General features: G+C 47.4%; 1 protein-coding gene across 1 annotated transcript in view; it reads right to left on the reverse strand.

Moving 5' to 3' along the window:
* Nucleotides 1-23,901, reverse strand: part of llgl1 (LLGL scribble cell polarity complex component 1) — a 59,723-nt gene extending 35,822 nt beyond the window's left edge. Inside the window, exons 1-5 of the mRNA XM_029747711.1 lie at nt 23,637-23,901; nt 21,115-21,212; nt 5,395-5,476; nt 3,058-3,215; nt 2,333-2,479 (exon numbers count right to left, since the gene is read on the reverse strand). Coding sequence (XP_029603571.1) covers nt 2,333-2,479; nt 3,058-3,215; nt 5,395-5,476; nt 21,115-21,212; nt 23,637-23,717 — 566 coding nt within the window. The 5' untranslated portion in view covers nt 23,718-23,901. The remainder of the gene's footprint in view (nt 1-2,332; nt 2,480-3,057; nt 3,216-5,394; nt 5,477-21,114; nt 21,213-23,636) is intronic.
* Nucleotides 23,902-26,182: the final 2,281 nt, after the last annotated feature.

A 26,182-nucleotide genomic window follows, 5' to 3' on the forward strand; every position in this document is an offset into this window, starting at 1 on the left:
TCTCCACACAGGGACTGAGGAGAGAAGTGTAGTGTTTCAGATGAGGCAGAACCAAGACAATGGGACTGGGCCCCTCTCCACACAGGGACTGAGGAGAGAAGTGTAGTCCCCAGAGTGGGATTGGACCCCTCTCCACACAGGGACTGAGGAGAGAAGTGTAGTGTTTCAGATGAGGCAGAACCCCCCCAGAGTGGGACTGGACCCCTCTCCACACAGGGACTGAGGAGAGAAGTGTAGTGTTTCAGATGAGGCAGAACCCCCCCCCAGAGTGGGACTGAACCCCTCTCCACACAGGGACTGAGGAGAAAAGTGTAGTCCCCAGAGTGGGACTGGGCCCCTCTCCACGCAGGGACTGAGGAGAGAAGTGTAGTCCCCAGAGTGGGACTGGGCCCCTCTCCACACAGGGACTGAGGAGAGAAGTGTAGTCCACAGAGTGGGACTGGGCCCCTCTCCACACAGGGACTGAGGAGAGAAGTGTAGTCCACAGAGTGGGACTGGGCCCCTCTCCACGCAGGGACTGAGGAGAGAAGTGTAGTCCCCAGAGTGGGACTGGACCCCTCTCCACACAGGGACTGAGGAGAGAAGTGTAGTCCCCAGAGTGGGACTGGGTCCCTCTCCACACAGGGACTGAGGAGAGAAGTGTAGTGTTTTAGATGAGGCAGAACCAAGACTGAGTGGGACTGGGCCCCTCTCCACACAGGGATTGAGGAGAGAAGTGTAGTGTTTCAGATGAGGCAGAACCAAGACTGAGTGGGACTGGACCCCTCTCCACACAGGGACTGAGGAGAGAAGTGCAGTGTTTCAGATGAGGCAGAACCAAGACTGAGTGGGACTGGGCCCCTCTCCACACAGGGACTGAGGAGAGAAGTGTAGTGTTTCAGATGAGGCAGAACCCCCCCAGAGTGGGACTGGGCCCCTCTCCACACAGGGACTGAGGAGAGAAGTGTAGTGTTTCAGATGAGGCAGAACCCCCCCAGAGTGGGACTGGGCCCCTCTCCACACAGGGACTGAGGAGAGAAGTGTAGTGTTTCAGATGAGGCAGAACCCCCCCCAGAGTGGGACTGGACCCCTCTCCACACAGGGACTGAGGAGAGAAGTGTAGTCCCCAGAGTGGGACTGGACCCCTCTCCACACAGGGACTGAGGAGAGAAGTGTAGTCCCCAGAGTGGGACTGGGCCCCTCTCCACGCAGGGACTGAGGAGAGAAGTGTAGTCTCCACACAGGGACTGAGGAGAGGAGTGTAGTCCCCAGAGTGGGACTGAGGAGAGAAGTGTAGTCCCCAGAGTGGGACTGAGGAGAGAAGTGTAGTGTTAGAGGAGAGGGCGTATAGTGTTGCTGTCCAGCAGAAAGAATGGTCACCAGAACCACCGAACAACAAACATTACCCACAAAGCATTTCATTGTGTCTCTCCATCTCCCCATCACTCACCCTCTGAACCTCCATCCCCCTCTCTCACCCCATCACTCACCCTCTGAACCTCCATCCCCCTCTCTAACCCCATCACTCACCCTCTGAACCTCCATCCCCCTCTCTCACCCCATCACTCACCCTCTGAACCTCCATCCCCCTCTCTCACCCCATCACTCACCCTCTGAACCTCCATCCCCTCTCTCACCCTCTGAACCTCCATCCCCCTCTCTCACCCCATCACTCACCCTCTGAACCTCCATCCCCCTCTCTCACCCCGTCCCTCACCCTCTGAACCTCCATCCCCCTCTCTCACCCCATCACTCACCCTCTGAACCTCCACCCCCCTCTCTCACCCCATCACTCACCCTCTGAACCTCCACCCCCCTCTCTCACCCCGTCACTCACCCTCTGAACCTCCATCCCCCTCTCCACCCCGTCCCTCACCCTCTGAACCTCCATCCCCCTCTCTCACCCCGTCACTCACCCTCTGAACCATGACAACAGGAGGCCCTTCCCCCTAACGGCCACGACAACAGGAGGCCCTTCCCCCTAACGGCCACGACAATAGGAGGCCCTTCCCCCTAACGACCACGACAACAGGAGGCCCTTCCCCCTAACGACCACGACAACAGGAGGCCCTTCCCCCTAACGACCACGACAACAGGAGGCCCTTCCCCCTAATGACCATGACAACAGGAGGCCTTTCCCCCTAACGGCCATGACAACAGGAGGCCCTTCCCCCCCTAACGACCATGACAACAGGAGGCCCTTCCCCCAAACAAAAATGACAACAGGAGGCCCTTCCCCCTAACGACCATGACAACAGGAGGCCGTTCCCACCTAACGACCATGACAACAGGAGGCCCTTCTAGAACAGACCCACACTACCTCCTCCCATTGGCTGAAGCAGCTGTCACTCACCTCTGCATCACCTGGTCCAGCAGGAGTGATTGGTTGTCCCTCAACGAGAGGCGTGGCAGATCCAGGAAGTGTATGGCCCCTCCCTCGGTGCCGACACACAGCAGGTCACATGACCTCAACAGCAGCAGAACCGTCACACGGCTTGCACTGGAGACGACACACACACACACACACACACACACACACACACACACACACACACACACACACACATTATATCACCCACATTACATCACCCACATTACATCACCCACATTATAACACCAACATCAAAACACCCACATTCATGTATGTCTCTGTGTATGTCTGTGTTCCAAGCGTCTCACTGTGTGTGTGTGTGTGTGTGTGTGGTGTGTGTGTGTGGGTTGTGTGTGCGTTAGTGTGGTGTGTGTGCGTTAGTGTGGTGTGTGTGTGTGGGTTGTGTGTGTGTGTGTGTGGGTTGTGTGTGGTGTGTGGGTTGTGTGTGGTGTGTGGGTTGTGTGTGCGTTAGTGTGGTGTGTGTGTGTGTGTGTGTGTGTGTGTGTGTGTGTGGGTTGTGTGTGCGTTAGTGTGGTGTGTGTGTGTGTGTGGGTTGTGTGTGGTGTGTGGGTTGTGTGTGTGTTAGTGTGGTGTGTGTGTGTGTTAGTGTGGTGTGTGTGTGTGTTAGTGTGGTGTGTGTGTGTGTGTGTGTGTGTGTGTTAGTGTGGTAGTGTGGTGTGTGTGTGTGTGTGTGTGTGTGTGTGTACCTGCAGCTCTCCAGTCCAGGTCGTCCCAGGACACTGTAGTTGCGTTTTTCTTCCAGGTAGACCACGCCCTCTCTCTTAGCCCCTCCCCTGTCCCGGGAAGCTCCGCCCAGCTCCCACAGGTGCAGCGTGTTGTCATCAAGCAGCGACAACAGACGGCCCTATCACAGAGCACAACACCGGGATGACATCACACACCAGGAAGGAGGGACTAAAGGGTGTAAATAAAACTAAACCAAGCACCTAAACCATAAACCCCAGGAAGAGTAGCTGCTGCCTTGGCAGGAACTAATGGGGATCCATAATAAACCCCAGGAAGAGTAGCTGCTGCCTTGGCAGGAACTAATGGGGGATCCATAATAAACCCCAGGAAGAGTAGCTGCTGCCTTGGCAGGAACTAATGGGGGATCCATAATAAACCCCAGGAAGAGTAGCTGCTGCCTTGGCAGGAACTAACGGGGATCCATAATAAACCCCAGGAAGAGTATCTGCTGCCTTGGCAGGAACTAATGGGGATCCATAATAAACCCCAGGAAGAGTAGCTGCTGCCTTGGCAGGAACTAATGGGGATCCACAATAAACCCCAGGAAGAGTAGCTGCTGCCTTGGCAGGAACTAACGGGGATCCACAATAAACCCCAGGAAGAGTAGCTGCTGCCTTGGCAGGAACTAACGGGGATCCATAATAAACCCCAGGAAGAGTAGCTGCTGCCTTGGCAGGAACTAACGGGGATCCATAATAAACCCCAGGAAGAGTAGCTGCTGCCTTGGCAACAGGAACTAACGGGGATCCATAATAAACCCCCAGGAAGAGTAGCTGCTGCCTTGGCAACAGGAACTAATGGGGATCCATAATAAACCCCAGGAAGAGTAGCTGCTGTCTCAACAGGAACTAATGGGGATCCATAATAAACCCCAGGAAGAGTAGCTGCTGCCTTGGCAGGAACTAATGGGGGATCCATAATAAACCCCAGGAAGAGTAGCTGCTGCCTTGACAGGAACTAATGGGGATCCATAATAAACCCCAGGAAGAGTAGCTGCTGCCTTGGCAGGAACTAACGGGGATCCATAATAAACCCCAGGAAGAGTAGCTGCTGCCTTGGCAGGAACTAACGGGGATCCATAATAAACCCCAGGAAGAGTAGCTGCTGCCTTGGCAGGAACTAACGGGGATCCATAATAAACCCCAGGAAGAGTATCTGCTGCCTTGGCAGGAACTAATGGGGATCCATAATAAACCCCAGGAAGAGTAGCTGCTGCCTTGGCAGGAACTAATGGGGATCCACAATAAACCCCAGGAAGAGTAGCTGCTGCCTTGGCAGGAACTAACGGGGATCCACAATAAACCCCAGGAAGAGTAGCTGCTGCCTTGGCAGGAACTAACGGGGATCCATAATAAACCCCAGGAAGAGTAGCTGCTGCCTTGGCAGGAACTAACGGGGATCCATAATAAACCCCAGGAAGAGTAGCTGCTGCCTTGGCAACAGGAACTAACGGGGATCCATAATAAACCCCCAGGAAGAGTAGCTGCTGCCTTGGCAACAGGAACTAATGGGGATCCATAATAAACCCCAGGAAGAGTAGCTGCTGTCTCAACAGGAACTAATGGGGATCCATAATAAACCCCAGGAAGAGTAGCTGCTGCCTTAGCTGGAACTAATGGGGATCCATAATAAACCCCAGGAAGAGTAGCTGCTGCCTTGGCAGGAACTAATGGGGATCCATAATAAACCCCAGGAAGAGTAGCTGCTGCCTTGGCAGTAACTAATGAGGATCCATAATAAACCCCAGGAAGAGTAGCTGCTGCCTTGGCAGGAACTAATAAGGATCCATAATAAACCCCAGGAACTAATGGGGATCGATAATAAACCCCAGGAAGAGTAGCTGCTGCCTTGGCAGGAACTAATGGGGATCCATAATAAACCCCAGGAAGAGTAGCTGCTGTCTTGGCAGGAACTAATGGGGATCCATAATAAACCCCAGGAAGAGTAGCTGCTGCCTTGACCTTACAGTCTTACCCGTCCTACAGGAAGTGACCTTACAGTCTTACCCGTCCTTGGAGGAAGTGACCTTACAGTCTTACCCGTCCTTGGAGGAAGTGACCTTACAGTCTTACCCGTCCTTGGAGGAAGTGACCTAACAGACTTACCCATCCTACAGGAAGTGACCTTTCAGTCTTACGCGTCCTACAGGAAGTGACCTTACAGTCTTACCTGTCCTACAGGAAGTGACCTTACAGTCTTACCCATCCTACAGGAAGTGACCTTACAGTCTTACCCATCCTACAGGAAGTGACCTTACAGTCTTACCCGTCCTACAGGAAGTGACCTAACAGTCTTACCTGTCCTTGGAGGAAGTGTATCTGCGAAACGACTGCAGTGTCTCTGTGTAGTCCTGTAAACTCCACCCCTGGAGACCCATATCTAACACAGCGTAGTCAAGGAATACAGCACACAGCTATATATACACACAGCATAGTCAAGGAATACAGCACACAGCTATATATACACACAGCATAGTCAAGGAATACAGCACACAGCTATATATACACACAGCATAGTCAAGGAATACAACACACAGCTATATATACACACACACAGCGTAGACAAGGAATACAACACACAGCTATATATACACACAGCTATATATACACACAGCTATATATACACACAGCTATATATACACACAGCGTAGTCAAGGAATACAGCACACAGCTATATATACACACAGCTATATATACACACACAGTATAGTCAAGGAATACAGCACACAGCTATATATACACACAGCATAGTCAAGGAATACAGCACACAGCTATATATACACACAGCATAGTCAAGGAATACAGCACAAAGCTATATATACACACAGCTATATATACACACAGCATAGTCAAGGAATACAACACACAGCTATATATACACACAGCGTAGTCAAGGAATACAGCACACAGCTATATATACACACAGCATAGTCAAGGAATACAACACACAGCTATATATACACACAGCATAGTCAAGGAATACAGCACACAGCTATATATACACACAGCTATATATACACACAGCATAGTCAAGGAATACAACACACAACATAGTCAAGGAATACAACACACAGCTATATATACACACAGCATAGTCAAGGAATACAGCACACAGCTATATATACACACAGCTATATATACACACAGCTATATATACACACAGCATAGTCAAGGAATACAACACACAGCTATATATACACACAGCATAGTCAAGGAATACAGCACACAGCTATATATACACACATCATAGTCAAGGAATACAACACACAGCTATATATACACACAGCATAGTCAAGGAATACAGCACACAGCTATATATACACACAGCGTAGTCAAGGAATACAGCTATATATACACACAGTATAGTCAAGGAATACAGCACACAGCTATATAGACACACAGCATAGTCAAGGAATACAATACACAGCTATATATAAACACAGCATAGTCAAGGAATACAGCAAACAGCTATATATACACACAGCATAGTCAAGGAATACAGCACACAGCTATATATACACACAGCATAGTCAAGGAATACAGCACACAGCTATATATAAACACAGCATAGTCAAGGAATACAGCACACAGCTATATATAAACACAGCATAGTCAAGGAATACAGCACACAGCTATATAGACACACAGCATAGTCAAGGAATACAACACACAGCTATATATACACACAGCATAGTCAAGGAATACAGCACACAGCTATATATAAACACAGCATAGTCAAGGAATACAGCACACAGCTATATATAAACACAGCATAGTCAAGGAATACAGCACACAGCTATATAGACACACAGCATAGTCAAGGAATACAACACACAGCTATATATACACACAGCATAGTCAAGGAATACAGCACACAGCTATATATACACACAGCATAGTCAAGGAATACAGCACACAGCTATATATACACACAGCATAGTCAAGGAATACAGCACGAAGCTATATATACACACAGCTATATATACACACAGCATAGTCAAGGAATACAGCACACAGCTATATATAAACACAGCTATATATAAACACAGCTACATATACACACAGCATAGTCTAACTAAAAATATACGCTAATGAAAAAGTAAAAACTGTGAAGTAGTCAGGTAACAAAGTAAGATCGGCAACAAAACACACAGCAGCATGTAAACAAGTCTGCAAGTTGTGACCTGAAACCAGATCAACAGATTAACTACTATTCACCACCACCACCACGTCTATATACCAGATCTACCTGTTGGATTAACCACTATTCACCACCACCACCACCACCACCACGTCTATATACCAGATCTACCTGTTGGATTAACCACTATTCACCACCACCACCACCACCACCACCACCACCACCACGTCTATACACCAGATCTACCTGTTGGATTAACTACTATTCACCACCACCACCACCACCACGTCTATATACCAGATCTACCTGTTGGATTAACTACTATTCACCACCACCACGTCTATATACCAGATCTACCTGTTGGATTAACTACTATTCACCACCACCACCACCACCACGTCTATATACCAGATCTACCTGTTGGATTAACTACTATTCACCACCACCACCACCACCACCACGTCTATATACCAGATCTACCTGTTGGATTAACTACTATTCACCACCACCACCACCACCACCACCACCACCACCACGTCTATATACCAGATCTACCTGTTGGATTAACTACTATTCACCACCACCACCACGTCTATATACCAGATCTACCTGTTGGATTAACTACTATTCACCACCACCACCACGTCTATATACCAGATCTACCTGTTGGATTAACTACTATTCACCACCACCACGTCTATATACCAGATCTACCTGTTGGATTAACTACTATTCACCACCACCACGTCTATATACCAGATCTATATACCAGATCCTGCCTGTTTGGCCCTGTCCGGGGGTATCATCGGATGGGGCCACAGTGTCTTCTGATCCCTCCTGTCTCAGCCTCCAGTATTTATGCTGCAGTAGTTTATGTGTCGGGGGGCTAGGGTCAGTCTGTTACATCTGGAGTATTCTCTTGTCTTATCCGGTGTCCTGTGTGAATGTAAATATGCTCTCTCTAATTCTCTCTTTCTTTCTTTCTTTCTTTCTCTCGGAGGACCTGAGCCCTAGGACTACCTGGCATGATGACTCCTTGCTGTCCCCAGTCCACCTGGCCATGCTGCTGCTCCAGTTTCAACTGTTCTGCCTGCGGCTACGGAACCCTGACCTGTTCACCGGACGTGCTTGTTGCACCCTCGACAATTACTATGATTATTATTATTTGACCATGCTGGTCATTTACGAACATTTTAACATCTTGACCATGTTCTGTTATAATATCCACCCGGCACAGCCAGAAGAGGACTGGCCACCCCTCATAGCCTGGTTCCTCTCTAGGTTTCTTCCTAGGTTTTTGGCCTTTCTCAGGAGTTTTTCCTAGGGAGTTTTTCCCAGCCACCGTGCTTCTTTCACATGCATTGCTTGCTGTTTGGGGTTTTAGGCTGGGTTTCTGTACAGCACTTTGAGATTTCAGCTGATGTACGAAGGGCTATATAAATAAATTTGATTTGATTTGATTTTGATCTACCTGTTGGATTAACTACTATTCACCACCACCACGTCTATATACCAGATCTACCTGTTGGATTAACTACTATTCACCACCACCACCACCACCACCACGTCTATATACCAGATCTACCTGTTGGATTAACCACTATTCACCACCACCACGTCTATATACCAGATCTACCTGTTGGATTAACTACTATTCACCACCACCACCACGTCTATATACCAGATCTACCTGTTGGATTAACCACTATTCACCACCACCACCACCACCACCACGTCTATATACCAGATCTACCTGTTGGATTAACTACTATTCACCACCACCACCACGTCTATATACCAGATCTACCTGTTGGATTAACCACTATTCACCACCACCACCACCACGTCTATATACCAGATCTACACAAACATAACATTGTGTTTGTGCCTACAGTGTCTTACCCATAATTACTGAAACTCTCTCTCTGACAGACAGGGAGTGGGCCTGTTGTGTTCGTCCAGTGATGCGTAAGGGAAGCGTTAGCGAGGATAAAGAGATTTCACGGTCTGAATAACAACCAACAGAATCACTGTCCTCAACTCTCACACAACTACAGCTAGATACAGCATAACTATAACCACACAGCTAGATACAGCATAACTATAAACACACAGCTAGATACAGCATAACTATAACCACACAGCTAGATACAGCATAACACACAGCTAGATACAGCATAACACACAGCTAGATACAGCATAACTATAAACACACAGCTAGATACAGCATAACTATAACCACACAGCTAGATACAGCATAACTATAACCACACAGCTAGATACAGCATAACTATAACCACACAGCTAGATACAGCATAACACACAGCTAGATACAGCATAACTATAACCACACAGCTAGATACAGCATAACACACAGCTAGATACAGCATAACTATAAACACACAGCTAGATACAGCATAACTATAACCACACAGCTAGATACAGCATAACTATAACCACACAGCTAGATACAGCATAACACACAGCTAGATACAGCATAACTATAACCACACAGCTAGATACAGCATAACTATAGCCACACAGCTAGATACAGCATAACTATAACACACAGCTAGATACAGCATAACTATAGCCACACAGCTAGATACAGCATAACTATAGCCACACAGCTAGATACAGCATAACTATAGCCACACAGCTAGATACAGCATAACTATAGCCACACAGCTAGATACAGCATAACTATAGCCACACAGCTAGATACAGCATAACTATAGCCACACAGCTAGATACAGCATAACTATAGCCACACAGCTAGATACAGCATAACTATAGCCACACAGCTAGATACAGCATAACTATAGCCACACAGCTAGATACAGCATAACTATAGCCACACAGCATAACTATAACCACACAGCTAGATACAGCATAACTATAACCACACAGCTAGATAGAGCATAACACACAGATAGATACAGCATAACTATAAACACACAGCTAGATACAGCATAACACACAGCTAGATACAGCATAACTATAACCACACAGCTAGATACAGCATAAGTATAAACACACAGCTAGATACAGCATAAGTATAAACACACAGCTAGACACAGCATAACTATAAACACACAGCTAGACACAGCATAACTATAAACACACAGCTAGACACAGCATAACTATAATCACACAGCTAGATACAGCATAACACACAGCTAGATACAGCATAACTATAGCCACACAGCTAGATACAGCATAACTATAGCCACACAGCTAGATACAGCATAACTATAGCCACACAGCTAGATACAGCATAACTATAGCCACACAGCTAGATACAGCATAACTATAGCCACACAGCTAGATACAGCATAACTATAGCCACACAGCATAACTATAACCACACAGCTAGATACAGCATAACTATAACCACACAGCTAGATACAGCATAACACACAGCTAGATACAGCATAACTATAAACACACAGCTAGATACAGCATAACACACAGCTAGATACAGCATAACTATAACCACACAGCTAGATACAGCATAAGTATAAACACACAGCTAGACACAGCATAACTATAAAAACACAGCTAGACACAGCATAACTATAAACACACAGGTAGACACAGCATAACTATAAACACACAGCTAGACACAGCATAACTATAATCACACAGCTAGATACAGCATAACACACAGCTAGATACAGCATAACTATAGCCACACAGCTAGATACAGCATAACTATAGCCACACAGCTAGATACAGCATAACTATAGCCACACAGCTAGATACAGCATAACTATAAACACACAGCTAGATACAGCATAACTATAACACACAGCTAGATACAGCATAACTATAACACACAGCTAGATACAGCATAACTATTACACACAGCTAGATACAGCATAACTATAACCACACAGCTAGATACAGCATACCACACAGCTAGATACAGCATAACCACACAGCTAGATACAGCATAACCACACAGCTAGATAGAGCATAACTATAACACACAGCTAGATACAGAATAACTATAAACACACAGCTAGATACAGCATAACACACAGCTAGATACAGCATAACTATAACCACACAGCTAGATACAGCATAACTATAACCACACAGCTAGATACTGCATAACTATAAACACACAGCATAACTATAACACACAGCTAGATACAGCATAACTATAACCACACAGCTAGATACAGCATTACTATAACCACGCAGCTAGATACAGCATAACACACAGCTAGATACAGCACAACTATAACCACACAGCTAGATACAGCATAACTATAAACACAGCTAGATACAGCATAACTATAAACACACAGCTAGATATAGCATAACTATAAACACACAGCTAGATACAGAATAACTATAGCCACACAGCTAGATACAGCATAACTATAGCCACACAGCTAGATACAGCATAACTATAGCCACACAGCATAACTATAACCACACAGCTAGATACAGCATAACTATAACCACACAGCTAGATACAGCATAACTATAAACACACAGCTAGATACAGCATAACTATAAACACACAGCTAGATACAGCATAACTATAAACACACAGCTAGATACAGCATAACTATAACCACACAGCTAGATACAGCATAACTATAACCACACAGCTAGATAAAGCATAACACACAGCTAGATACAGCATAACTATAACACACAGCTAGATATAGTTATGCTGTAACACACAGCTAGATACAGCATAACTATTACACACAGCTAGATACAGCATAACGATAACACACAGCTAGATACAGCATAAGTATAAACACAGCTAGATACAGCATAACTATAAACACACAGCTAGATACAGCATAACTATAGCCACACAGCTAGATACAGCATAACTATAGCCACACAGCTAGATACAGCATAACTATAGCCACACAGCATAACTATAACCACACAGCTAGATACAGCATAACTATAACCACACAGCTAGATACAGCATAACACACAGCTAGATACAGCATAACACACAGCTAGATACAGCATAACTATAACACACAGCTAGATACAGCATAACACACAGCTAGATACAGCATAACTATAACCACACAGCTAGATACAGCATAACACACAGCTAGATACAGCATAACTATAACACACAGCTAGATACAGCATAACTATAACCACACAGCTAGATACAGCATAACTATAGCCACACAGCTAGATACAGCATAACTATAAACACACAGCTAGATACAGCATAACTATAAACACACAGCTAGATACAGCATAACTATAACACACAGCATAACTATAACACACAGCTAGATACAGCATAACTATAACCACACAGCTAGATACAGCATAACTATAACCACACAGCTAGATACAGCATAACTATAACACACAGCTAGATACAGCATAACTATAAACACACAGCTAGATACAGCATAACTATAACACACAGCTAGATACAGCATAACTATAACCACACAGCTAGATACAGCATAACTATAACCACACAGCTAGATATAGCATAACTATAACCACACAGCTAGATACAGCATAACTATAACCACACAGCTAGATACAGCATAACTATAACACACAGCTAGATACAGCATAACTATAAACACACAGCTAGATACAGCATAACTATAACACACAGCTAGATACAGCATAACTATAACCACACAGCTAGATACAGCATAACTATAACCACACAGCTAGATATAGCATAACTATAAACACACAGCTAGATACAGCATAACTATAACACACAGCTAGATACAGCATAACTATAACACACAGCTAGATACAGCATAACTATAACCACACAGCTAGATACAGCATAACTATAACACACAGCTAGATACAGCATAACTATAACACACAGCTATATAGACCATAACTATAACCACACAGCCAGATACAGCATAACCACACAGCTAGATACAGCATAACTATAACACACAGCTAGATACAGCATAACACACAGCTAGATACAGCATAACTATAAACACACAGCTAGATACAGCATAACTATAAACACAGAGCTAGATACAGCATAACTATAACCACACAGCTAGATACAGCATAACTATAACCACACAGCTAGATACAGCATAACTATAAACACACAGCTAGATACAGCATAACTATAAACACACAGCTAGATACAGCATAACACACAGCTAGATACAGCATAACTATAACACACAGCTAGATACAGCATAACTATAACACACAGCTAGATACAGCATAACTATAACACACAGCTAGATACAGCATAACACACAGCTAGATACAGCATAACACACAGCTAGATACAGCATAACACACAGCTAGATACAGCATAACTATAAACACACAGCTAGATACAGCATAACTATAACCACACAGCTAGATACAGCATAACACACAGCTAGATACAGCATAACTATAAACACATAGCTAGATACAGCATAACTATAAACACACAGCTAGATACAGCATAACTACCCACCTCACCCAACGTGGTACGGATCTGCTATTTTAAAGACCTTATAACTGGAATCTCCATCAGAAGCTAGACTTCAGGAGCTAGCCAGCTAATTAGCTACTAGCTATTTAGTCATTGTTAGCCACTGCTAGCAGTCTTTACCTTTAGCTCAGACACCAGCCGCTTTAGCCCGGATAGCCCGGATAATACCTGCCAGTCGACACAGAGCGATATCAGACCTGAGCATAATCGGACTGCTTTTTTTCTCCTTCTTCTCCACTACATCCCCGGATTCCTGCCGCAAGCTCTGGACCATTACACCGGATCATCCCAGCTAGCTAGCTGCTACAGAGTTGCTATCGTGGCTAACAGCCCTTGTCCAGAAGCAAGCACCAGTTAGCCTCGAGCTAGGCCCATTCCCCCGGCTAGCGAAAACGAAGTACACCAACTACAATGCCTCTCTTGCCAATTGGCCTGGACCCCTTTGTCGACACGGAGACCCGCCGATCCATCACGACTGGTCTGCTGACGTATTCGGGCCGATGTGCTCTCAGCCAACCTCTGCGTCGTTGATGTCGGTGAGTACCCAGCTACCAGCCCCGGCCCGCTAACTCTCTGAGCGCCGTGTCTCCCGCTCGCCTAGAGTAGTGACGACTGCCGAGCCGGGCTCCATGCTTCGTCCATTGCTGTTTATTGGACCCTATGATCACTCGGCGACACAGCTGATGCCTACTGGACTGTTCATTAACACGGTACTTCATTTTGTTTATCTGTCGACCCCCAGCCTCGAACTCAGGCCCTGTTGTGTAGCTAACTGACCCCTCTCTGCCCATTCATCGCTATTTACCCGTTGTTGTTGTCTAAGTTGTTGACACGCTGTTGTCTTAGCCCTCCCAATCAACACATGTATTGGGTCCGCAGTAGGCCTTGTATACTGTTGTTTAGGGTAGCTCGCATTGTTTTGTTGTACTGCGGAGCCCCTAGTCCCGCTCTACATGCCTCGGTTAGCTCCCTTTCCTAAAGATTGGAAAGTGGCCGCGGTCATCCCCCTCTTCAAAAGGGGGAGACACTCTAGACCCAAACTGCTACAGCCCTATATCCATCCTACCCTGCCTTTCTAAAGTCTTCGAAAGCCAAGTTAATAAACAGAACACCGACCATTTCAAATCCCACCGTACCTTCTCGGCTATGCAATCCGGTTTCCGAGCTGGTCACGGGTGCACCTCAGCCACGCTCAAGGTCCTAAACGATATCGTAACCGCCATCGATAAGAAACAATATGGTGCTGCTGTATTCATTGACCTGGCCAAAGCTTTCGACTCTGTCAATCACCACATCCTCATTGGCAGACTCAACAGCCTTGGTTTCTCAAATAATTGCATCACCTGGTTCACCAACTACTTCTCAGACAGAGTTCAGTGTGTCAAATCGGAGGGCCTGTTGTCCGGACCTCTGGCAGTCTCTATGGGGGTGCCACAGGGTTCAATTCTCGGGCCGACTCTTTTCTCTGTACATATCAATGATGTCGCTCTTGCTGCGGGTGATTCTTTGATCCACTTCTACGCAGACGACACCATTCTGTATACATCTGGCCCTGCTTTGGACACAGTGTTAACAACCCTCCAGACGAGCTTCAATGCCATACAACTGTCCTTCCGTGGCCTCCAACTGCTCTTAAATACTAGTAAACTAAATGCATGCTCTTCAACCGATCGCTGCCTGCACCTGCCTGCCCGTCCAGCATCACTACTCTGGACGGTTCGGACTTAGAATATGTGGACAACTACAAATACCTAGGTTTCTGGCTAGACTGTAAACTCTCCTTCCAGACTCACATCAAACATCTCCAATCCAAAATTAAATGTAGAATCGGTTTCCTATTTCGCAACAAAGCCTCCTTCACTCATGCTGCCAAATATACCCTCGTAAAACTGACCATCCTACCGATCCTCGACTTCGGTGATGTCATATACAAAATATCCTCCAACACTCTACTCAGCAAATTGGATGCAGTCTATCACAGTGCCATCCGTTTTGTCACCAAAGCCCCATATACTACCCACCACTGCGACCTGTAAGCTCTTGTTGGTTGGCCCTCGCTTCATATTCGTCGCCAAACCCACTGGCTCCAGGTTATCTACAAGTCTCTGCTAGGTAAAGTCCCCCCTTATCTCAGCTCACTGGTCACCATAGCAGCACCCACCTGTAGCACGCGCTCCAGCAGGTATATCTCTCTGGTCACCATAGCAGCACCCACTCGTAGCACGCGCTCCAGCAGGTATATCTCACTGGTCACCCCCAAAGCCAATTACTCCTTTGGCCGCCTTTCCTTCCAGTTCTCTGCTGCCAATGACTGGAACAAACTACAAAAATCTCTGAAACTGGAAACACTTATCTCCCTCACTAGCTTTAAGCACCAGCTGTCAGAGCAGCTCACAGATCACTGCACCTGTACATAGCCCATCTGTAAACAGCCCATCTATCTACCTCATCCCCATACTGTATTTATTTATTTATTTTGCCCCTTTGCACCCCAGTATCTCTACTTGCACATTCATCTTCTGCACATCTACCATTCCAGTGTTTAATTGCTATATTGTAATTACTTCGCCACCATGGCCTATTTATTGCTTTAACTCCCTTATCTCATCTCATTTGCACACACTGTATGTAGACTTGTTGTTTTTTTTGTTCTACTGTATTATTGACTGTATGTTTGTTTATTCCATGTGTAACTCTGTGTTGTTGTATGTTGTCGAACTGCTTTGCTTTATCTTGGCCAGGTCGCAGTTGTAAATGAGAACTTGTTCTCAACTTGCCTACCTGGTTAAATAAAGGACTTGTTCTCAACTGGCCGACCTGGTTAAATAAAGGACTTGTTCTCAACTAGCCGACCTGGTTAAATAAAGGACTTGTTCTCAACTAGCCTACCTGGTTAAATAAAGGACTTGTTCTCAACTAGCCACCTGGTTAAATAAAGGTGAAATAAAAATAAATAATAAATAAATAAAACAAGAAAACAGAAAACCAGCTGCAGCTCAGATACAGAACTACACATGACAGCTAGCAGATACAGAACTACACATGACAGCTAGCAGATACAGAACTACACATGACAGCTAGCAGATACAGAACTACACATGACAGCTAGCTACAGCTGAACTACATCACACATCAGACTGGCAGAGACAGACCGGTCGTGGTGACCTCACACCATCACAGACCAATAAGGTGTTGATGTGATGGGGGGGGGGGGGGGGGGGGGGGGAGAACAGAGAGGACCACCTCTCTGGAGCACCAGAACCAGCCAACCCACCCAGCCTCAAGTCCATCTCAGCCAGGCCAAGCAGGCCCTCTCTGGAGCACCAGAACCAGCCAACCCACACAGCCTCTGCCTCAAGTCCGTCTCAGCCAGGCCCTCTCTGGAGCACCAGAACCAGCCAACCCACGCAGCCTCTGGCTCAAGTCCGTCTCAGCCAGGCCAAGCAGCCCCTCTCTGGAGCACCAGAACCAGCCAACCCACGCAGCCTCTGCCTCAAGTCCGTCTCAGCCAGGCCAAGCAGGCCCTCCCTGGAGCACCAGAACCAGCCAACCCACCCACCCAGCCTCAAGTCCGTCTCAGCCAGGCCAAGCAGGCCCTCTCTGGAGCACCAGAACCAGCCAACCCACACACCTCTCAACAGAGCCTGCAACAATAGCCTACTGAGCTCAGAGTAACAGGATGGGTGTGTGAAGGAGGAAAGAAGCGGGATTTAAACTTTGAGTCTATAAAGAAACTGGCTGAAGAAGAGCAGAGAGAGAGAGAGAGAGAGAGAGAGAGTGAGAGAGACACAGAGAGAGAGAGAGAGACACAGAGAGAGACCGAGAGAGACACAGAGAGAGACAGACAGAGACAGAGAGAGACAGAGAGAGAGACAGACAGAGACAGAGAGAGAGAGAGAGAGACAGGTGGCGAGAGAGAGAGGTGGAGAGAGAGAGAGAGGTAGAGAGAGAGAGAGAGAGAGGTAGAGGAGAGAGAGAGAGGTAGAGAGAGAGAGAGAGAGAGAGGTAGAGAGAGAGAGGGTAGAGAGAGAGAGAGAGAGGTAGAGAGAGAGGTGGAGAGAGGTGGAGAGAGAGAGAGACAGAGAGAGAGGTGGAGAGAGAGAGACAGAGAGAGAGAGAGACACAGAGAGAGAGAGAGAGAGACACAGAGAGAGAGAAGAGACACAGAGACAGAGATAGAGAGAGAGACAGAGAGAAGAGATAGAGAGACAATAGAAGAGAGAGAAGAGACAAGATGAACTAGAGAGAGACAAGAGAGAAGGAGAGAGGTGAGATAGAGACGAGGAGAGAGGTGGGATGTGAGGTGGTGGATAGAGAGAGAGAGTGAGGTTGGGAGAGAGAGAGAGACACACAGAGATAGAGAGAGAGACAGAGAAGAGTAAGAGAGAGAAGAGACACAGAGAGACAGCGAGAGAGACGAGAGAGAGAGGTGGAGATAGAGGTGGATAGAGAGAGAGATGTGAGGTGGGAGAGAGAGAGATGGTGGAGAGAGAGAGAGAGAGAGAGAGAGAGAGAGGTGGAGAGAGAGAGAGAGAGGTGGAGGAGAGAGAGAGAGAGAGGTGGAGAGAGAGAGAGAGAGAGAGAGAGAGAGGGAGAGAAGGGTGGAGAGGGAGTGAAAAGGGAGAGGGAGAGGGAGTGAAAAGGGAGAGGTGGAGAGGGAGTGAAGAGGTGGAGAGGGAGTGAAAAGGGAGAGGTGGAGAGGGAGTGAAAAGGGGAGAGGTGGAGAGGGCGTGAAGAGGGAGAGGTGGAGAGGGAGTGAAGAGGTGGAGAGGGAGTGAAAAGGGAGAGGTGGAGAGGGAGTGAAGAGGGAGAGGCTGATTTAAAGCTCCTCTTTGAGTCCACGATGCCCCATTAGAATACTAATGAGAGGAGAGAACGAGAGAGCGAGAGAGAGAGAGAGAGAACGAGAGAGAGAGAGAGAGAGGGGAGAACTAGAAACAGAGAGAAGGAGAGAGAGACAGAGGGAGGAGTATTAGAGGATGAAAGGGGGTCTCTGTCTCTACAGCTGGTTTCAGACACACAGAGAGAACTCCACAACACAACGTTCTAAAAGAGAACACAGAACACATCCTAGCACTCCAAAAGAGAACACAGAACACATCCTAGCACTCCGAAAGAGAACACAGAACACATCCTAGCACTCCAAAAGAAAAAAAGTTCTCACACAGAACCCAGACCTACAGAACAGGAAGACAGATGGTAGATAAGGAACCTGGATAACAGTATGGGAACGCAGCCCCCAGGAGGAACCTGGATTACAGTATGGGAACGCAGCCCCCAGGAGGAATCTGGATTACCCAGGAGGAATCTGGATTACAGTATGGGAACACAGCCCCCAGGAGGAATCTGGATTAGAGTATGGGGACGCAGCCCCCAGGAGGAATCTGGATTACAGTATGGGGACGCAGCCCCCAGGAGGAATCTGGATTACAGTATGGGGACGCAGCCCCCAGGAGGAATCTGGATTACAGTATGGGAACACAGCCCCCAGGAGGAATCTGGATTACAGTATGGGAACGCAGCCCCCAGGAGGAATCTGGATTACAATATGGGAACGCAGCCCCCAGGAGGAATCTGGATTACAGTATGGGAACGCAGCCCCCAGGAGGAATCTGGATTACAGTATGGGAACGCAGCCCCCAGGAGGAATCTGGATTACAGTATGGGAACGCAGCCCCCAGGAGGAATCTGGATTACAGTATGGGAACGCAGCCCCAGGAGGAATCTGGATTACAGTATGGGAACGCAGCCCCCAGGAGGAATCTGGATTACAGTATGGGGACGCAGCCCCCAGGAGGAATCTGGATTACAGTATGGGGACGCAGCCCCAGGAGGAATCTGGATTACAGTATGGGAACGCAGCCCCCAGGAGGAATCTGGATTAGAGTATGGGGACGCAGCCCCCAGGAGGAATCCTGGTCCAGCCCAGTCCTGGTTCTAACAGATAGATCCTGGTCCAGCCCAGTCCTGGTTCTAACAGAGAGATCCTGGTCCAGCCCAGTCCTGGTTCTAACAGATAGATCCTGGTCCAGCCCAGTCCTGGTTCTAACAGATAGATCCTGGTCCAGCCCAGTCCTGGTTCTAACAGAGAGATCCTGGTCCAGCCCAGTCCTGGTTCTAACAGAGAGATCCTGGTCCAGCCCAGTCCTGGTTCTAACAGAGAGATCCTGGTCCAGCCCAGTCCTGGTTCTAACAGATAGATCCTGGTCCAGCCCAGTCCTGGTTCTAACAGAGAGATCCTGGTCCAGCCCAGTCCTGGTTCTAACAGAGAGATCCTGGTCCAGCCCAGTCCTGGTTCTAACAGAGAGATCCTGGTCCAGCCCAGTCCTGGTTCTAACAGAGAGATCCTGGTCCAGCCCAGTCCTGGTTCTAACAGATAGATCCTGGTCCAGCCCAGTCCTGGTTCTAACAGATAGATCCTGGTCCAGCCCAGTCCTAGTTCTAACAGAGAGATCCTGGTCCAGCCCAGTCCTGGTTCTAACAGAGAGATCCTGGTCCAGCCCAGTCCTGGTTCTAACAGATAGATCCTGGTCCAGCCCAGTCTTAGTTCTAACAGATAGATCCTGGTCCAGCCCAGTCCTGGTTCCCTCCCTCCCCCTCTCCTCCCTCCCTCCCCCTCTCCTCCCTCTCACCTCCCTCCCTCCGAGCTGTGCCTGGTACTACCAACCAGTCTATCACAGCAAGCTGACACTGAAAGACATGATTCACACACACACACACACGCACACACGCACACACGCACACACACACACACGCACGCACGCACACACACACACACACACACACACGCTAGAGAGGCAGACTGACTGTAACTACAGAGATCTACAGCTGGATGAATGAAATGTGATGGCATGAGAACACCAGACTGAAGGACCAAACTGGGATGTTCTCTACATGTTCTGACAGAAACATCTCCTTCTCCTCACATAACGTTGCCTACCTCATCCTCCTCAGACAGGAGACAGAATGAGAGAGACAGAGAGAGAGACAGAGAGAGAGACAGACAGAGAGAGACAGACAGACAGAGAGAGAGAGACAGACAGAGAGAGACAGACAGAATGAGAGAGAGAGAGACAGACAGACAGAATGAGACAGAATGAGAGAGACAGACAGAGACAGAATGAGAGAGACAGACAGAGAGAGAGAGAGACAGAGACAGAGACAGACAGAGAGACAGAGAGACAGAGACAGAGAGAGAGAGACAGAGAGAGAGAGACAGAAAGACAGAGAGAGACAGAAAGACAGAGAGAGACAGAAAGACAGATAGACAGAGAGAGACAGAGAGACAGAGACAGACAGAGAGAGAGACAGAGAGACAGAGACAGAGAGAGAGAGAGAGAGACAGAAAGACAGACAGAGAGACAGAGGAGGATGTGTACGGGTTAAAGGATACATCTTGATGGCTCCAGACTTGGTCCCGATGGCCATGAGCTGCAGCTGGGGGTCGAAGGTCAAAGCACTGGGCTGGTGGGGGAACCCATGTTCCACTGTCTGTTGGAAAGAGAAGAACAGAGAGGGGGGGGGGTTACTCAGAGGAAGAGAGAGGAACAGAGAGGACGACAGGGGTACCAGGAGGAGTGAGGGGGTGTAGAGGGTACAGCGACTGGCAGCATTGACTACAGGACAGAGAGAGAGACAGACTACAGGACAGAGAGAGAGACAGACTACAGGACGGAGAGAGAGACAGCCTGGCAGCGTTGACTACAGGACAGAGAGAGAAACAGACTGGCAGTATTGACTACAGGACAGAGAGAGAAACAGACTGGCAGTATTGTCTACAGGACAGAGAGAGAAACAGACTGGCAGCATTGACTACAGGACAGAGAGAGAAACAGACTGGCAGCATTGACTACAGGACAGAGAGAGAGACAGACTACAGGACAGAGAGAGAGACAGACTACAGGACGGAGAGAGAGACAGCCTGGCAGCGTTGACTACAGGACAGAGAGAGACAGCCTGGCAGCGTTGTGAGCGTTCAGGAGAAAGAGGTGTTGTGGTGAGGGGTATGTAAACACCCCATTCTAACCAGCGGGCCGCAGCAGGACTGGGGTGCTGCAAGAAGACCATCTCTGTGACCGTCTGCAGCTGCCAAATCCCTCGCTGCCCTGGAGACCGGGAGGGGATTGTGTGTGTGTGTGTGTGTGTGCCATTAAGAGAGTCCACAGCGTTCGGATCCACAATGACACACATATCAAGTCCTGCTTGTCCGTGAATCTTCCATGTAATCAGTCTATTAAAATGACGTGTGTGTTTCCCCTATAGGCCTTTTACGACCCGCTGTAGGACTGTTCCCTACATTACCAACACTCAGACACCCGCTGTAGGACTGTTCCCTACATTACCAACACTCAGACACCCGCTGTAGGACTGTTCTCTACATTACCAACACTCAGACACCCGCTGTAGGACTGTTCCCTACATTACCAACACTCAGACACCCGCTGTAGGACTGTTCTCTACATTACCAACACTCAGACACCCGCTGTAGGACTGTTCCCTACATTACCAACACTCAGACACCCGCTGTAGGACTGTTCTCTACATTACCAACACTCAGACACCCGCTGTAGGACTGTTCTCTACATTACCAACACTCAGACACCCCGCTGTAGGACGTTCTACATTACCAACACTCAGACACCCGCTGTAGGAATGTTCTCACATTACCAACACTCAGACACCCGCTGTAGGACTGTTCTCTACATTACCAACACTCAGACACCCGCTGTAGGACTGTTCTCTACATTACCAACACTCAGACACCCGCTGTAGGACTGTTCCCTACATGACCCAACAATCAGACACCCGTGTAGGACTGTTCCCTACATTACCAACACTCAGACACCCGCTGTAGGACTGTTCCCTACATTACCAACACTCAGACACCCGCTGTAGGACTGTTCTCTACATTACCAACACTCAGACACCCGCTGTAGGACTGTTCCCTACATTACCAACACTCAGAAACAAATGTCCCCTTCAAGACACCGTAGTCTGCTCTGGTTCATAGGAACACCTGCAGGGCCTGAAGTCTTTATCCCCTCCTGTTAATCAGGATGGTCTAAATGTTGGCGAATGTCAGATAACTGTGGGGTTTTTTGGTGAAGAAATGGAAACAGAAAAAAAACACAACAACAGCAACAACAAAAAAAAGCTAACTATTGTTTCACAGGCAAATAATGCAAAACATAACATTCCTGAGACTTTCAACATAGAAGGAAAAAAAAGAAAGTTGAACGTTTCAGAAACAAACCAGATCGGGTTTGAATAGCGGTCCTCTCTTCGTAGATCACCAGGTGCCAATTCGTTAAAAATAAAAAAAAACATTTTTTCGACAGTGTTAAAAGTTTGAGCAGAGCATAAAGCATCAAGGGTAGTAACGGGTACAAGTTGTTGTTATTAAGTTTGAACAGGCCGATGCAGCGGAGGGAGGGAGGGGAGGGGAGAGAGAGAGAGGAGAGAGAAGAGAGAGAGAGAGAGGAGAGAGAGAGAGAGGAGAGAGAGAGGAGAGAGAGAGAGAAGGGAGAGAGAGAGAGAGAGAGAGAGAGAGAGGAGAGAGAGAGAGAAGGGAGAGAGAGAGAGAAGGGAGAGAGAGAGAGAGAGAGGAGAGAGAGGGGAGGGGAGGTTTGAAAACTATTATCAAGCTACTGACTGGTCGTGAAAAAAGGATTTGCATTCCCGACGTGGAGCCAATCCCTTCCCAACATCATTCCTCTGTTACATCTAACAGACACATTCTGCGGGTTGGGTTTTGTTTTTATGGAGGAAGGACGAGAGGAGAGGTTCTGCACAACTCACCACCGAGATCCGCTGTTACACCCCCTCCCCAAAAAAACACATTTTTCTCCTGCAGTCGGCGGGGTTGGGTCTGATTTGGGGAAGGGAAGGGAAAGGAGAAGGTCTGTGTTACTTTACCTTGTTGAAGGCGAACAATTCCTGTTTGATTTTCTCTCTCTGTGGGTCGTTGCCCTGCCGTCGGAACCTAAACTTCATCATGTTGCGGCCCAGGGGCAGACAGAGGACAGGCTCGTTTCCCGGAGCGGTGGATTCCTGAACGGTAGAATAAATACGTAGGAACAACGTTGACGCGGAGCTTTCCTACCATGCAGCTTGCAGCGCGGTGCCTTTTCTATTCCGCTCTGTTCTGTGGTGCTGCAGCTCTCTCTCTCTCTCTCTCTGCCTGTCTATCCGACTCACAGTACCGTTCTCTTAGCAGCAGGGTATTACGCGTGCTTCCTTTTTCTAAATAAAAGTCCCCCCCTGCCCCTTTGCAAAGACATGCTAAACTTTGGGAATATCGATTTTTCTTTCTCTCTCTACTGCAGTACACAGTAGCGGTGCGTGGGTAAAATCACTGTCCAAGCCAGATAAAAATACATATTCCACGCTATGTGTGGTGATAATTGCGTTGTTTGCTCTATAATTAGTTCATATGCCTTGACAACCGTGATATACAGGGCTAAACGCCGAGACAATAAGAAGACAAAGTGGCAGAATAAATTCAACCTTTTGTTTCGTCACAAAAACCCAGAGAGCAACATCTCTCCGGTGAAGTCCACAAAGCGTTTTGCATCAAACAGTTATATGACTTACAGTTTGGTCAAACAAGTTAACCCCACTGAGCCACTCGGGAGCCTAATATTGAAGTGTATTGTTTTTTGAAAACCAAATACTTTTTTAGACTTTTTAACCAAAGTAGTATTTTTTACTGGATAACTTTCACATGAGTCATTTTCTATTAAAGTATCTTTACTTCTATTCCCACAACTGCTCGGGTATTTCCCTTTCCCCTAATAATAATACAACGTTTGTAAGGCGGTCTTTTATTTTGAAGGTTTCCCCCTATTACCATACGAGGTGACGTCATCATTGGTGCTGCCGGCGGAAGAGCATTCCTACTGGCCGCCGCCTGGGCCGCCGGACCACAACAGAGGAGAAGAAGAGGCGAAGGGAGAGGGATAAAACTGGTCCCTATAAATCTTTCTTCTCCCAGCAGGTGGCGTTTTTTCTTGTTGTTGTTGTTGTTGTTGTTTGGAGGTCAATGAGTTTCGAATTTGGTTCATGTCTTATTTGTTACGTGTGGTTTAATTGATCGAATAAAAGTTTCGTAATGTTTTTTTTTACGAGTGAACTGACATGAGTAGGACATCAGGCTATATACAGGGTATTACGGTACAGAGTCAATGTGGAGGCTATATACAGGGGGTACCGGTACAGAGTCAATGTGGAGGCTATATACAGGGTGTTACGGTACAGAGTCAATGTGGAGGCTATATACAGGGGGGTACCGGGTACAGAGTCAATGTGGAGGCTATATACAGGGGGTACCGGTACAGAGTCAATGTGGAGGCTATATACAGGGTGTTACGGTACAGAGTCAATGTGGAGGCTATATACAGGGTGTTACGGTACAGAGTCAATGTGGAGGCTATATACAGGGTATTACGGTACAGAGTCAATGTGGAGACTATATACAGGGGGTACCGGTACAGAGTCAATGTGGAGGCTATATGGGTACCGGTACAGAGTCAATGTGGAGGCTATATACAGGGTATTACGGTACAGAGTCAATGTGGAGGCTATATACAGGGGGTACCGGTACAGAGTCAATGTGGAGGCTATATACAGGGGGTACCGGTACAGAGTCAATGTGGAGGCTATATACCAGGGTATTACGGTACAGAGTCAATGTGGAGGCTATATACAGGGTATTACGGTACAGAGTCAATGTGGAGGCTATATACAGGGTATTACGGTACAGAGTCAATGTGGAGGCTATATACAGGGGGTACTGGTACAGAGTAAATGTGGAGACTATATACAGGGGGTACCGGTACAGAGTCAATGTGGAGGCTATATACAGGGGGTACCGGTACAGAGTCAATGTGGAGGCTATATACAGGGGGTACCGGTACAGAGTCAATGTGGAGGCTATATACAGGTGGTACCGGTACAGTGTCAATGTGGAGGCTATATACAGGGTATTACGGTACAGAGTCAATGTGGAGACTATATACAGGGGGTACCGGTACAGAGTCAATGTGGAGGCTATATGGGTACCGGTACAGAGTCAATGTGGAGGCTATATACAGGGGGGTACCGGTACAGAGTCAATGTGGAGGCTATATACAGGGGGGTACCGGTACAGAGTCAATGTGGAGGCTATATACAGGTGGTACCGGTACAGTGTCAATGTGGAGGCTATATACAGGGTATTACGGTACAGAGTTAATGTGGAGGCTATATACAGGGGGTACCAGTACAGAGTCAATGTGGAGGCTATATACAGGGTATTACGGTACAGAGTCAATGTGGAGGCTATATACAGGGGGGTACCGGTACAGAGTCAATGTGGAGGCTATATACAGGGGGTACCGGTACAGAGTCAATGTGGAGGCTATATACAGGTGGTACCGGTACAGTGTCAATGTGGAGGCTATATACAGGGGGTACAGGTACAG

This window comes from Salmo trutta, unplaced genomic scaffold (genome assembly GCF_901001165.1).
Source record: "Salmo trutta unplaced genomic scaffold, fSalTru1.1, whole genome shotgun sequence".
In the NCBI taxonomy this organism is placed as follows: domain Eukaryota; kingdom Metazoa; phylum Chordata; class Actinopteri; order Salmoniformes; family Salmonidae; genus Salmo; species Salmo trutta.